This window comes from Orycteropus afer, unplaced genomic scaffold (genome assembly GCF_000298275.1).
Source record: "Orycteropus afer afer isolate SDZICR_OR568_19922 unplaced genomic scaffold, OryAfe1.0 scaffold00297, whole genome shotgun sequence".
NCBI classification, from domain to species: Eukaryota; Metazoa; Chordata; class Mammalia; order Tubulidentata; family Orycteropodidae; genus Orycteropus; species Orycteropus afer.
Window position 1 is genome coordinate 2,897,062 of NW_006921884.1, and position 14,061 is coordinate 2,911,122.

The 14,061-nt window shown below is 33.5% G+C and overlaps 1 protein-coding gene across 1 annotated transcript in view; it reads right to left on the minus strand.

Moving 5' to 3' along the window:
• The window catches only part of LRBA (LPS responsive beige-like anchor protein), a 1,065,192-nt gene that overhangs the window by 696,732 nt on the left and 354,399 nt on the right, over nt 1-14,061 (minus strand). Inside the window, 1 exon segment of the mRNA XM_042782393.1 lies at nt 9,242-9,303. Within this exon segment, the coding sequence (XP_042638327.1) occupies nt 9,242-9,303 (62 nt within the window).

Consider the following 14,061-nt stretch of genomic DNA (forward strand, 5'->3'; position numbering starts at 1 on the left):
ACATATCTAATAATTGTCTTTATTCCATATGATTAGTAGCAGGAAAAAAAACAACATAAGCACAATATCAGAAAAGAGACAATTCCTGCATATTATCCCATCTCCTGTTCAATAGCAGCGTTTCCCAAATTACATTCCACAAAAATTAACCACAAGCAATATAACCATAGAAAGGTTTAGGTGATCAAAAATGCTTACCTAATGTTACCCCTGTGCTGGGTCAGATTATGGTAAGTATGGTAAGCAAGGTAAGTATGGGCTTACTTGTGTTAGGTATTTGTAGTAAACCATTTCACAAATTTTTTCACCATACAGGATTACCCCAATAAGCAAGGTAAATCTGTGCTTACCTAGCTTACTGGGTACTCCACCTAGGTGGAGGATTATAAATTTGAAAAGAGGCTTTGATTCTGTAGGAAGGTGCTGTAGGGTTGGGAGAGAGACAGATGCCAGCCATTTGTAGAAGCAGAATCTCTAATATGGTGAAAATGTGTGAAATTGTTCACTACAGATTAGTAAGTAAGTACAAGCAAGCCTGTGCTACTTATTGGGCATCCCAATACTGTCCCATCAAACCAAAATACATATTATTATATTCACATAAAATACATATCCATATTTATATATATGTATATATAAATATGTGCATTTATTAAATGCCTTGCAAAATCCTGCAGTAAAGATACTTGTTGTTGTTAGGTGCCATCAAGTTAGTTTCAACTCATAGTGACCCTATGTACAAAAGAACAAAACAATGCCCAGTCCAGTGCCATCCTCAGAATTGTTGTCACTTGACTCCATCTAATTAAATAGATTTAAATTCTTCAAATTTATTTCACCATTTTATGCTTTTCCACAAACCATCCATTATCCTTCCACAGTACACATCCTGGGATTTGCTATATTAGAAAATTCAAATAGTAAGAACTGATTAAGCAAGTGCATGGCTAGCACAGCTTCAACTAATGAAAGCATCAGGCACTGGACAAAACACAAAATAAAAATGCTTTGTTGTTGTTGTTGTTGTTATGTGCCGTCGAGTTGGCCCCAACTCATAGCGACCCCTCCTTGGGTTTCCGAGGCAGTATCACTATGGAAGTAGGATTGCCCAACCTTCCTTCCGAGGAGTGGCTGGTGGGTTTGAACCACCAGCCGTCTGGTTAGTAGGCAAGTGTCTTAGCCACTATGCTACCAGAGCTCCCCAAAAATGCTTTAGGGACTTTAATATCTGTAATTATCCTGATAAAACAATTATGAAAATATACATATAATCCAGAAAACATTTATACTTAAAAGAGTCAGCAGGAACTGCAACGATTTATTACTCATGAACATAAAATTTGCATATTAAACAGAGATTCATAAAGTTTTGCTGGTGCTCCATCCCTAACTCCATTGCCTGCCCCTGTGTTTTGCTGTGATTCTCTTAAGATCCTTATTAAATTCTATCCTGTATTACAATTATTTCCTTACCCCATGAGGTTATAGTTTCCTGAAGGATAAAGTCTTGTCTTTCTGTTGTTAGGTGACACTGAGTAAGTTCCAACCTATAGTGATCCTATGTACAAAAGAATGAAACATTGCCCATTCCCTGCCATCCTCACAAGCTTTGCCATTTCTGGAATCACTGTGTCAATCCATCTCATTGACGATCTTCCTCCTTTTTGCTGACCATTGCCTTTACCCAGCATGATATTCTTCCCAAGGGACTGGTCCTCCCTGACAACATGACCAAAGTATGAGGAATAAAGTCTCACTATCCTCACTTCTAAGGAGCACTCTGCCTGTACTTCCTCCCAGACAGATTTGTTTGTTCTTCTGGAAGTCCACAGTATATTCAATATTCTTCAACAACACCATAATTCAAATGCTTCAATTCTTCTTCAGTCTTCTTTATTCATTGCCCAGCTTTCACATGCATGAGGCAATTAAAAATACTATGGCTAAGGTCAGACGTACTTTCATCTTCAAAATGACAACTTTCCTCCTTAACACTTTAAAAAGGTCTTTTGCAACAAATTTGCCCAATCCATCAATGATTTCCTAACTACTGCTTCCATGGGCATTGACTGTGGCTCCCAAGGAAAATGAAATCCTTGACAGCTTCAAACATTTTTCCATTTATCACTATGCTGCTTATTGGTCCAGTTCAGTTGTAAGGATTTTTATTTTCTTTATGTGGATGTGTAACCCATATTGGATTGTGATCTTTGATCTTTATCACTAAGGACTTCCAGACATGTCCTTCTTTATATAGTCCATCTTATCAGATTATTTGTCCACCATACAGATTGAATTAGTATGGTGAAAGGATACAACCCTGACGCAGACCTTTCCTGATTTTAAGCCATGCAGTATCTCCTTGTTCTGTTCGAATGACAGTTTCTTAGTCTATATACAGGGTCCTCATGAGCACAAGTATATGTTCTGCAATGCCCATTCTTTGCCCTGTTATTCATGATTTGTTATGACCCATACAGTGGATTCACACAGCCTATGTATAGTCAATAAAACAAGGAATAAATAATAATACTATAAACGGCATGCAGAGGAAGAGTCAGGGCAAAGATATCCATACAAGCTCTATAGGACAGCATTTGAATTGAGCCTGAACGATAGTAACAACAAAAAATTCTAAAAGTAGGGCCTCATCAAACATACTTCTGCATAAAGTGTTATATATCATAGGGGCTTCTTATAATTGAAACAAATGCATAACAGAAAGGGTTTACTTCTATTTCCATGAAGCAACTTCTAGTCAAAATTCGACTTTGTGGTTGGCATAAAGATAATCTTCTGTTTTACTGACTCAATTATTTATTTTTTGACTCAATTACTTAATAATAATAAACCTTAAGCATCTACTTAATATTCTGCACTAGTTTTAGTGAAAAGGTTGGCATGTGCCCTAAAAAAAGCACACAAGAAGCATCTAAGCACAACAATGAAAAGAAATGAATTTCTACTTTTATGAAATCTTAGAATAAACAAGAAATCAAATCAGTTACAACCTAAGGGGGTGGAAGGTGGGCACAGGGAATTTTCTGGATGGGCATGATTATCACATGGTTATATATATCTGCTAAAATTCACTGGCTTTTACACTTAAAATGCATGCATATTTACTGTATGCAAATTTTGTCCCAATAAAGTTGGTTTTAAAAAAAGTCTGAATCTGATTAAGACACAAGCAAATGGAAAAACAAAGACACAATTTATACATTAACAAGACTACAGTATTTGGTAGTAATAATATAACTGACTTAATGAAAATGAAGATTTAACTAATATAAAAAGGACATAACATTCAAAAGTATAGGATATTTAACAATGAAAAAGATCAAAAGGTAAAAGGCCAAAATACAATAATTTATGATCATCATTCATTTATTAATTATGTAACTATTTTGTTGAACAATAACTGTGCTAGGTCTTAGAGATGGGAAAGAAAATAATATAATGGTTTCCCTCAAGAAATGTGCAGTCAGTTGCAGAGCAAGAAAAATGATATGCATTTTAAATGAATAATACAAAAAAATAATTAAAAAAAATAATACACTCACTATTCATATGTATGGACATGGTTAGATTCCAAAGACCAGGTCATTATGTGAAAATTAGCATAATTTGAAAATGGAGGATGACCACAACAGATCATAAAGTGGAGGATGACAACATCATTACATAACTGCCAAACTACATCAGAAAATAACTAGCAAACCACTGAGAATCATGACCCAGCCAACTTGACACGTAATCTTAACCATCACAGCCAGTGTTACTCTTGGCTTGCACCTCAGTGCTCATTACTGCCAGACATATATCATCAATGCACATAATAGTTGGATAGTAGATTTCTTACTATTGTTGTAAATGCAAACTGTCAGATAACAAGGCAGTCAATAAGTAAGAAGTAGATGTGTGAGTGCCAGGAGGATGACCTCACTCAGGCTGTGAGTTATGGGGAAGAGAGGAGTGAAGGTAACTTTTCAGAAGATAACATAACTTAGCTGGGAGCTGAATGATTTATTTAATTCAACAAATGTTAACTGAACAGCCACTGTATCCCAGGACTGTGCTAGGTACTAAGTACACTAAACAGACAAAACAAAAATCGTTTAACCCTCATTAAGACTAGATACAGAGATAGAGACTGACAATAAACAAGTAAACAAACAAGTGCATGTATAATTATAATTTTGAATAAAATTCTATAATGGCTGCTAAGATGAAAATAAACAGAAGAGATACCAATTGCAGACAGATACAAAAGTCAGAGAAGGAGGTAATTAACCTAAATCTGAATGATGAGAAGCCAACAATTTAGAGCCACCAAACTTTAAGAAAGGACACTGTAGGGAAAGACAAAGCATGGAACAAGACAAAGAAATATTATGAGTAAATTTAAATACTTCAGCATGGCTTAAGAATACGTACGGTATCAAAGTGGTAAACACCGAGATACAAGCAGGAAGGGAGACCTAATAATAAAGGACATCTTTGTGCGTACTATAGAGCCGACTTGTTTTAGTTGCTGTTGTTGGTAGTGGTGGTTTTAATAATCCAATCTTTAATAAAAAGCTGACCTCTTTGAATTAAAAAAATTCAAAATAATCACCACAACTACAAGAAGGAAAAAAATTCCTTCTGAGGAATTGTTTGTGGGTTTGAACCACCAGCCTTAGGCACTAGGTGACCAGAGTGCCCAACTAAATATTAATGTCACATATTCAGAAGGGACAAACTCAAAAACCAAAAGAAATCTAGAAATAAGGAAAATGCTTTACAGGAGAAATAAGATAAAGAGGGATATTTACTATAAAATTCAGAGAAAAACTCATGAGGCAAAAATTCATAAATGATATAAGAATGCTGTTATCTGTTACTTATTGTGAATTTTTTAATTAATTAATTCAGAGATATAAAAAGAAAAAAGGAAAAAATAACTTGAGGCAAGAATGACCAAACCTTATGTCACAAGGAGATGGTTCCCAAAATAGCAAGAGTAATGTATACTTTCATGAATTTTTTTTCAAAGAAACATCAGACTAACAAAGTATTTTTAATTAACTTTTGCTAGTAATTAATTACTGACAGGATGCCAGACCAGACTATAAGGTGCTTCTAGTTTTTCTATATACTGTATGCATTTCTGATAAATGGGAAAAGAATAGATGACCTGGCAGAAGACTCAGACAATAATATGTGATTTACAGGACATGAATGCAGCTACCACAAGATTTATCTGACAGCCTTCTCCGATAGTGGACTGTTGAGTATCCGATGGAATGATTTCTAGTCTAGAAAGTCTACTACTGAGTAGCCATACACATTATTTATTTATTAGATGTTTTGGGTTGAAACCATTTTTAAATGATGCACTTCACAATGCACAGTCATAAATTCAGCTTTAAACCCAAGAAGGGAGGTAGTGTTATTGGAATGTATGTCAGACTGAATTAGGATGAGCAACGCAATGCTTTTATAAAGTGGCCTTGAATGCAATGTCAATTCTTTCAAAAATGATATTAATGTCAAATAAGCAAGATACAAACAATATATACAGTGCTCAAATAATATTATTTGAAACAACTATTTAATGTTTTCTCTAAATTCATCTGGATTTTTATAAGGCTAATACACATATGTAACAACTATGGGGCACAAATGAGTTGTACTAGAAAAACTGAATCAAAAATACAGATGAGCATTTGTTCAATTTTTGTGTGTGTGTGTGTCAGAGAATATACAGTTCACTGAAGAATGTATGTAGTCTTATTATAAAGATTTAAAAATCCAAACCCACACTCTCTGCCATTGAGTCAGTTTAGATTCACAGCAACCCTACAGGACAGAGAAAAATTGCCCCACAGGGTTTCCAAGGCTATAAATCTTTATGGAAACAGACTGCCACATCTTTCTCCTGCAGAGTGTGGCTAGGTGCTTCGAACCATTGACCTTTCGGTTACCAGCCAAATGCTTTAACAAGTACAGCACCAGGCTTCCCTTAAAGATGTAAATAGAATTTAAATCAGGCTTTCAAGCTTTAACAAATTTTGTATTATTTTATATAGGATTAAATATATGAATAAATTTAATAAACATGAAATACATATTAAGTTTACTCAAAAACACTCAAAAGTAGTCCTCAGGTTACCAATACCCAACTTACATATACAAAACACAGCTATAAGCCAACCCCTGTAAAGCCTACTATATTAAAGGAGCATACAATGGTTCATAATAATAAATGGGTACTATTTTGGGACGTACATCAAAACATTACTATTATTATTACTCTATTATTATGTTAAAGATGTTTTAGTATATCAGGGAGTGTTTTGCTAATACTTTTAAAGCACAGAAAGGTAAACTAAACTCACTGCCATCCAGTCAGATCTGACTCATAGTGACTCATATTCTGTAGTGATACTGCCTTGGGTTTCCGAGTGGCTGGTGGGTTTGAACCATCAACCTTCCGGTTAGCAGTCAAATGCCTTAAGCACTATGCCACCAGAGCTCCTACTATATACTAAGACAAGCATTTGAATAACTGATATTAGATACAAACTGTATCTAACTGTTCCACATTATGTACAAATTCTACTTAAAGATAGATTTAGGAAAGGAACTAGTTTGTAATCCAGGGACTGCCTGTATTGTAATATTATTACAATCATACTATTACAACCATCACTGTAATAATATTATTGTAAGGAAAACTTTTCAACTGTAGCCACAAACAATGTTTGTCCAAACAATGTTAAAATTTAACTAGGACAAAGTAAGAAATGTTGCCTAATCAACTATTAATAAATGAGAAGACATTTATAAACATAATCCTAGTTGAAGCTTTACAGAAATATGTGGTGATCATCTGTTTAGTTTTATTGGCAGCACATCAAATGTGATCATTTCCTCATAAATTTTGGCTCTAAATTCCCTTTTGTAATGAATTATGGTTTGTTTAAACACCTTGTTAAAAAGAATGTAAAAAGAAAGTAAGTTTTGAATGGATTCAAGAAAAATAATCAGACATGGCTGATTGTCATGAATTAACACCAACTAATTTGTAAAGTTCTAAATCAAATTTGCAGATGTTAGGTTCATAAGCATATCCCATTATTTATGAGATTAAAAGGGAGTTTTTGACCTGATCTTTCGATCTTTGGCACTCAATCCTCTCCATCTCCTCTTAAAATATTAATTAAAATTTTAGCAAGATGGTAGCTTTTCACTTCCCACACTATCTGAGACTAAAAAGAAAAAAAATATCAATCACATTCAAGCCATCCCCACCCAGTATCTGCAAAATGTCTACTTGAAATTCAATTTCATATCTCTTAACCTTTCATGTAGAAAAAGACAGTTCACTTCTTAACAAAATAAATCACTTTTGTGATTGCCAAGCTGACCTCTTTGAATTAGGAAAATTCAAAGTGAAAAATGTAATTATCACCCCGGAACAATCTGTATACATCTGGAGCTAATTCTGGCTTCATTTTTCACATCATTTTTCACACTGTGCTACATCTTGCGAAGATGCCATGGAACTTTTGAAGACCTCATAAAAAATGTTCAGGACTTCAAATAACCACTAATGTATTTTATTCAGAAAAAAACCTTGAGAATTTCTGACTTTTGCAACTTACTTTACCAAGTGATCTTTGTACTCCATTTGATTAGATTAGTATTAAACAGCACTGTGACACAAATGATGAATAGGTATATTAAAGCCTATCATTCTTTATCTTCTCAGTTTTTAACATTCAAATATGTAATATACGTATCTATAGTATCTTTCATGTAACAAAAATATATTCAAATATGTTCAATACTCCTAAACTACAAAGTGAAATTTCATTATCAAAATTTACCTATGAAACAATTTTATCACTGTAAGTGACACATTTATACTTTTGTGAAGAAACATCTATAACTGTAAATGGCTGCTTCTTAAAAGGAATGGTAATGTCACACAGTTATAAAAACGGCATATGGTAATTCCACTCCAAGAAGTAAACAAGCAATTTCAAATCATATGATTTGATGGGAAATTTTATCCAGTCAGCTTTTGAAGAAGTGGAATTTTTGAAGGAGATGATTAAGTTATAATAACATGATCCTCACTAAATCTAAGAGTAATAAGCCCACTAGAAACATAACTACTCTTCACCAAGTTCATTATAAAAATCCATTAGTCGTATCTCTAGAAGTATTGTTCCTATTGCACTTTATTGACAATGCATAGTATTGATTTTTCACACCTTCTATGATTCTTTAATTTGTATTCATGAAATGTCCATCAGCACAGTCTAAATAAATTTGGCAATATAGGCACTAAAATGAATAAATCGATGCAAAGAAACATTAATTTTGCATTATCCTTATTTGTCAGGCAAGTAAACCATGAGAGTTGTAAATGAAGGTCAAAGGTTTTGAAATGGGTCAGAACCCTTGACCTCTGGACCAATACCCTTTCTATTAAAAAGGGCTATTTTAAAGTTTTAAGTAGGAGAATTTACTACCATCAAGGTATCATTTTTAAAAGACTACAAAGAAAACTCTCAATAAAAACATTCATCTGTTTAATTGGTAAACTGAAAAGAAAACATTACAGGAAACATTATTTTTATTTAGGTTTTTTAAAAATCATTAGAGTTTACTACATCAAGTACATGGTTTCTAAACATTGAAAGTAATTTTGCTTTTAAGAATTTATTTTCACACCTTATTATGATAGCTGCCTTGTTTTTGTTAAAGTTTTCCCAAATCTATTGTGTATGTCAAAAATAATTAGCCATGACAAGGATTCAAAAGTATTTCTCACTCATTTTATAACCTCTGCACAAAAGGGAAGTAAAACCATTACTCCCAAGGGAGCCACAGTGCCCCTTCACAAAGTATAGAAATAAATCTATTTCTATAAATTTAATATACACAGCAAAGAAATAATTTAGTCATCTCAAGATCAAGGTTATGTATAATCTTGACATTTTTAATTCGACTCTATAAAACTCTTATTTCCCATATCATCTAGTTAGATTTCTCAGAACTTGCTTTAAAAATCATTAATATACTAGCATCAAAAACAAGAAGTAATCCTTTTGTAACACAAATAAGATTATTTTAAAACTGCAAACTCAAAATGCTATTACAGAAAAGCTGTCTGTGTTTTACCAGTGTAAATCCATGTAAGAATTTACTTTCTTTCAATTCAGCATTTATTCTTGTCACTCACCTGTGAACACAGTAGCATAACCAATTCCACAACTGAACTACTAGACTTCATGCAAACCAGACCTATTTTAAAGAGAATAAAAAAATTACAAAGTAAGTAATATGAGACACTTATGTTACACAACTTTTTCAAAATTCGTTTTTAAAAATAAAATGTTAATATTTTGCTATGAACCAAAACCATACATATTTCACCATAAAATTAAACAAGGTACTCCAGAGCTTCTTTAAATCTGGTATCAAAACTATCATCAATTTTTGTAAACTATTTCATTCTACCTTTCAAAATACAAAAACATTTATTACAACTTCATATATAATGACATTTCACTATGCTCACAGAAATGTGCACAACATATGCCATATTGATCAATATCATCTACATTTTGTTTTGGAGAGAGCTGATCGTTATACATACAGAGAAGGGAAATGGCTCCCTGACCTTTGCTTTCTCCACCACACTCTCTCCCTTCAACTCTCTAGCTATCAATCAAGTTTCCATTTTGTTTCATGGCAGCAGACATCCCAAACACTCTTATTAGTACCCTGACCTATAACCTCACACTAAACCTTAACAGAAGTGCAAGCCGTTGTCTGTTATACACTCTTGATTTCTTATAAATTAAATTTTAAATTTTCTCTTTTATGTTTCATTATACTTCATTTGGTTCACCAAAAAATACTCTAAAAAAGGAAATTTTCTATAGTTAATATCTACATAAACAATTCTTTAGTTTTTATTACCAATAAAATCTAAAGTAGTTTACTCCAAGGACATTTTATCACCAATATCTTAAAAAAGCAATGCTAATACTTAAAAGCACTAGACTGCTATATAACATTACTAACACTAATATATATATATATATATTTTTTTATTGTATGTTTTGCTAGACAAACACTAGCTTAAGTTTCAGGATATAACATCTAAAAGAATTCTTAGTAGCCCTTAAACAATATGTACCCCCTCTTTTTTTTCTTCCCATTAAAGCTCTTTCACGTACTCTATTTCATTTCCTTTCTTTTATCTTCTTCCCATATGCTTCTTTCCCCTTCCCCTTTTTTTGTGATATCGCCTCACACCTATTGATGGTTCATGTTGGCATTTTTCAGCTTTACAAATAGCATTCAAGTTAAACAAGTTGTTTACTTCTTAGAGATGTCTGGAAATAATATATGATATAGAAATTATGATAATAGTGTTAGCATTGGCATCACAACAATCTGTAGAACATCTATATTTTCTATTAGGCAAACAGGTAATTAAAACCAGCATCATTCCTCAAGTTAATGCTGCCAAGACCCCAAAGAAGGACAAAGTATTACCCCATCTCTCATCACTCGTGTAGCCCTCTCTTGATCTGAAACTCTGTTCATCAGCTACCAGAAAGTTCAATTTACCTCATCCTCAAAATCCATTTACTCCCAGCAAATAAATTTACATATTTCTACTATTAAGTCATTATTCCTTATTACTCATCTAGAGAAATGTAATTCCTTCCCACTTTTCTTTTAGGATAAACCATTTGGGCCTTGATCTGGGTCAGATAATGAATGAACAATAGTGATAAAAGGAATCTTGGGCTCTCCAAAGTTAGAAAGATGTATAGGTATTCTTTTGTCCCTTTTATTACATATCATAGGATACTTCAATACTTAACCCTACTGACCCCAAAAAATGCTTAATGTACACATATATATTTAAATTTTAAATCTATATATATTTAAAAACACACACATACATACATGCAAACACCTTATTTCAATTTACAACTTATCTCCCACTAGTAAGTAACCCAGAGAAAGGTTGATGATTGCTACCTAGATGTAAAGATTCAACAAACAATACATCCACTGACTAGTGAGTTGAGCGCTCAGAATATTAATGCTGTTGTGCACCATTGAGTTGATTCCAATTCACAGCTGATTCCAACTCCAGCTCAAGGAGGGGTTGCTATGAATCAGAACCGAATTGATGGCAGTGAGTTTGGTTTTTTGTTTTTTAATCTTTACAGAGCAGATCGCCAGGGCTTTTCTCCCTTGGACCTCCCTTCGAACCACTGATCTTCTGCTGAGTGCTTAGCAGTGTGCCACCAGGGATCCTTACCAATTCTAGTAACGGTCAAATAAAACTTAACAGTGATGCTTTTGGTAAAGCAGGGAAAAAGAAAACCAAGGGTGATATAAGAGTAATTATTTGTTTCCTATTGAACCATTATTCTACAGGCAATTCAATGATGTTTTATTATTTTAGTTCTTGGCATAGTTAGGAATAATTGAGGAATGTTTGAAATAGTAAATGTTTTAAGACATAGGAAAAATAACATCACTAAGACCCCAGATACAGTGGCTGTGATGATGGGATCAAGCACAGCAAGGACTATGAGGACAGTACAAGACCAGTGTCTCGTTCTGTCGTCCTGGACTCACTATGAGTCAGAGCCAACTCAATGACACCTAACAACAATAAGACACCACCGTGAATCTTAGATTTAATTTATTTTAAAAAAAAAGTACAATGAATCCACATATGGTAATTATAAACAGTATAAAATTTATTGGTCTTTTTAAAATTTTCTCTCTAGTGTTTAGAAGATATCTTTAAAAAGTAAGAATAGTGAAATATTAAACCTCACAAAGAGTTATAACTACTTGGGGAAAAGTGTTAATATCACTAAATTGAGATAATCAGACAATATGTGCTTCTTGGAATGATATATTATTATTACTATTATATCTAAAAGTAATAATACTGGTTAAACACTTGCCTGATTTCCGAAAGGTTGGTGGTTCAAACTCACCAGCTGCTCTACAGGAAAAACACACAGAACGCATCCATAAAGATTTTCAGCCTTGGAAACCCTATGGGGCAGTTCAACTCTCTCCTATAGTGTTGCTGTAAGTCAGAACTGACTCAACAGAAACGGGCTTTTAAAAATCTAATAGAAGTTTTATATGCAACTTCAAGTCTTCAAAAAATATGTGGGACAGAGAAACTGTTAAACAATGTCACAACAAACAAACAGGGAATTTAAAATTTGTAAAACTCTACAGAACAACCAACTAGATTTTGTCAAGAAGACAACAGCATGGAAATTGGATGAAAAAGAGAAGGAAACTATTAGAGATTAATAAGATTACAAAAGACGCTTAAGAGATATAGCCAAATGGAATGAATAGATTTTGTTTGGATCTTGATTGAAAGAAATTAAACTACGAAGTGACATTTTTTTAGGTAATCAAAGATAAATATGGGTTGAGTGTTAGAAAATATTAAATATTTTACTAGGTGTAATACTGGTAATATGACTGTAAGAAAATATCTTTTTTAGATGCCTTATGAGGAGCTCTGGTAGCATAGTGGCTAAAGCACTTGACTGCTAACCAGAAGGCTGGCGGTTCAAACCCACCAGCCACTCCTCGGAAGGAAGGTTGGGCAATCCTACTTCTGTAGTGATACTGCCTCGGAAACCCAAGGAGGGGTCGCTATGAGTCGGGGCCGACTCAACGGCACATAACAACAACAGCAACACAATATCTGGGATTATTTTAAAACACTAAAGAAAAACAGGGGTGGACAAGGCAAAAAAGTACAGCAAATTGAAGATGGTTTGGGTAGTAACTTCATGGGTGTTGTATACTATCTACTTTTGTGAACATTTTTTAACAATAAGAAAAAATTCTAAAATTGAAAAAAATTCATAAATTTTCTAGGACTCGGTCACTTACATACATATATGGTCAATGGCAAAGACAGAATTAAAACCAAGGTCTCTTGCCTTTTTGTCTAATGTACTTTGTTCTCTGTAATGCTATTAATTAGGAAGCCATGGGTGGTACAAATGGTTAAGTATATGACTACTAGCCAAAAGGCTGGTGGTCAAATCCACACAAAGGTACCTCCAAATATAGTCTTGGAGATTGCTTCTAAAAGGTCACAGTCTCAGAAAACTCTATGGAGCAGTTCTACTCTAAACACACGGGGTCACCATGAGTTTGAATCCACTCCATAGCAACTAACAACAAAGTGATAGTTACCTCCACTCAAAACCTTTCTGTATTACAATGCAGAAAACTATCACCCATAAACACCACTCTCATCTTAAAATACACATATAACTTACATAAGAACTTAGATTTGTCTGCTGTTTTTATAAACCAGTCCAATGAACAGGTACTGCTCAAATTTATACAAGAAACACAAAAACCCTTCTTCTTTGTTACTATTTAGTTGGAATTCATTGGTAAGAAATTAATTCTAGGTTAAATTTTGTTCAGGGATATAGAATTGGCAATTTCTGATACTTCTGGGTATTTAAAGTGAACCAATTTTGTTGGATTGGTTATAAAATTCAAATACCAACTTATAAGAAGCAATGTCTTGCTGCACTGAAAGGCTATAATTAATACATACATTTTACTCACATTTTTATGATAATGAAATAAAACCTTGTTCATAAGTTTTGAAATGACTTTAAAAAATATGATAAATTTGAGAGAAACCTTATAAAACTCAACATTCAGATTTGATTCCTTTCTAATTTTATTACTTTATTAGCTCAAAGAGTCAATGGCTAAGTAAATTACATCCTACAGCAGGGAAAATACATTGCTACTCCAAACTTAATTAAATATTTCAAACAAACTGAATGCTATTTTTGACTATACAGAAATAACATCACTCATAATTAACTGGGACCTCAGGTAGCGTGGTGCCTACGGCAGCTGACTGCTAACCAGAAGGCTGATGGTTCAAACCCACCAGCCACTCCTCAGAAGGAAGGTTGGGCAATCTACTTCCATAGTGATACTGCCTCGGAA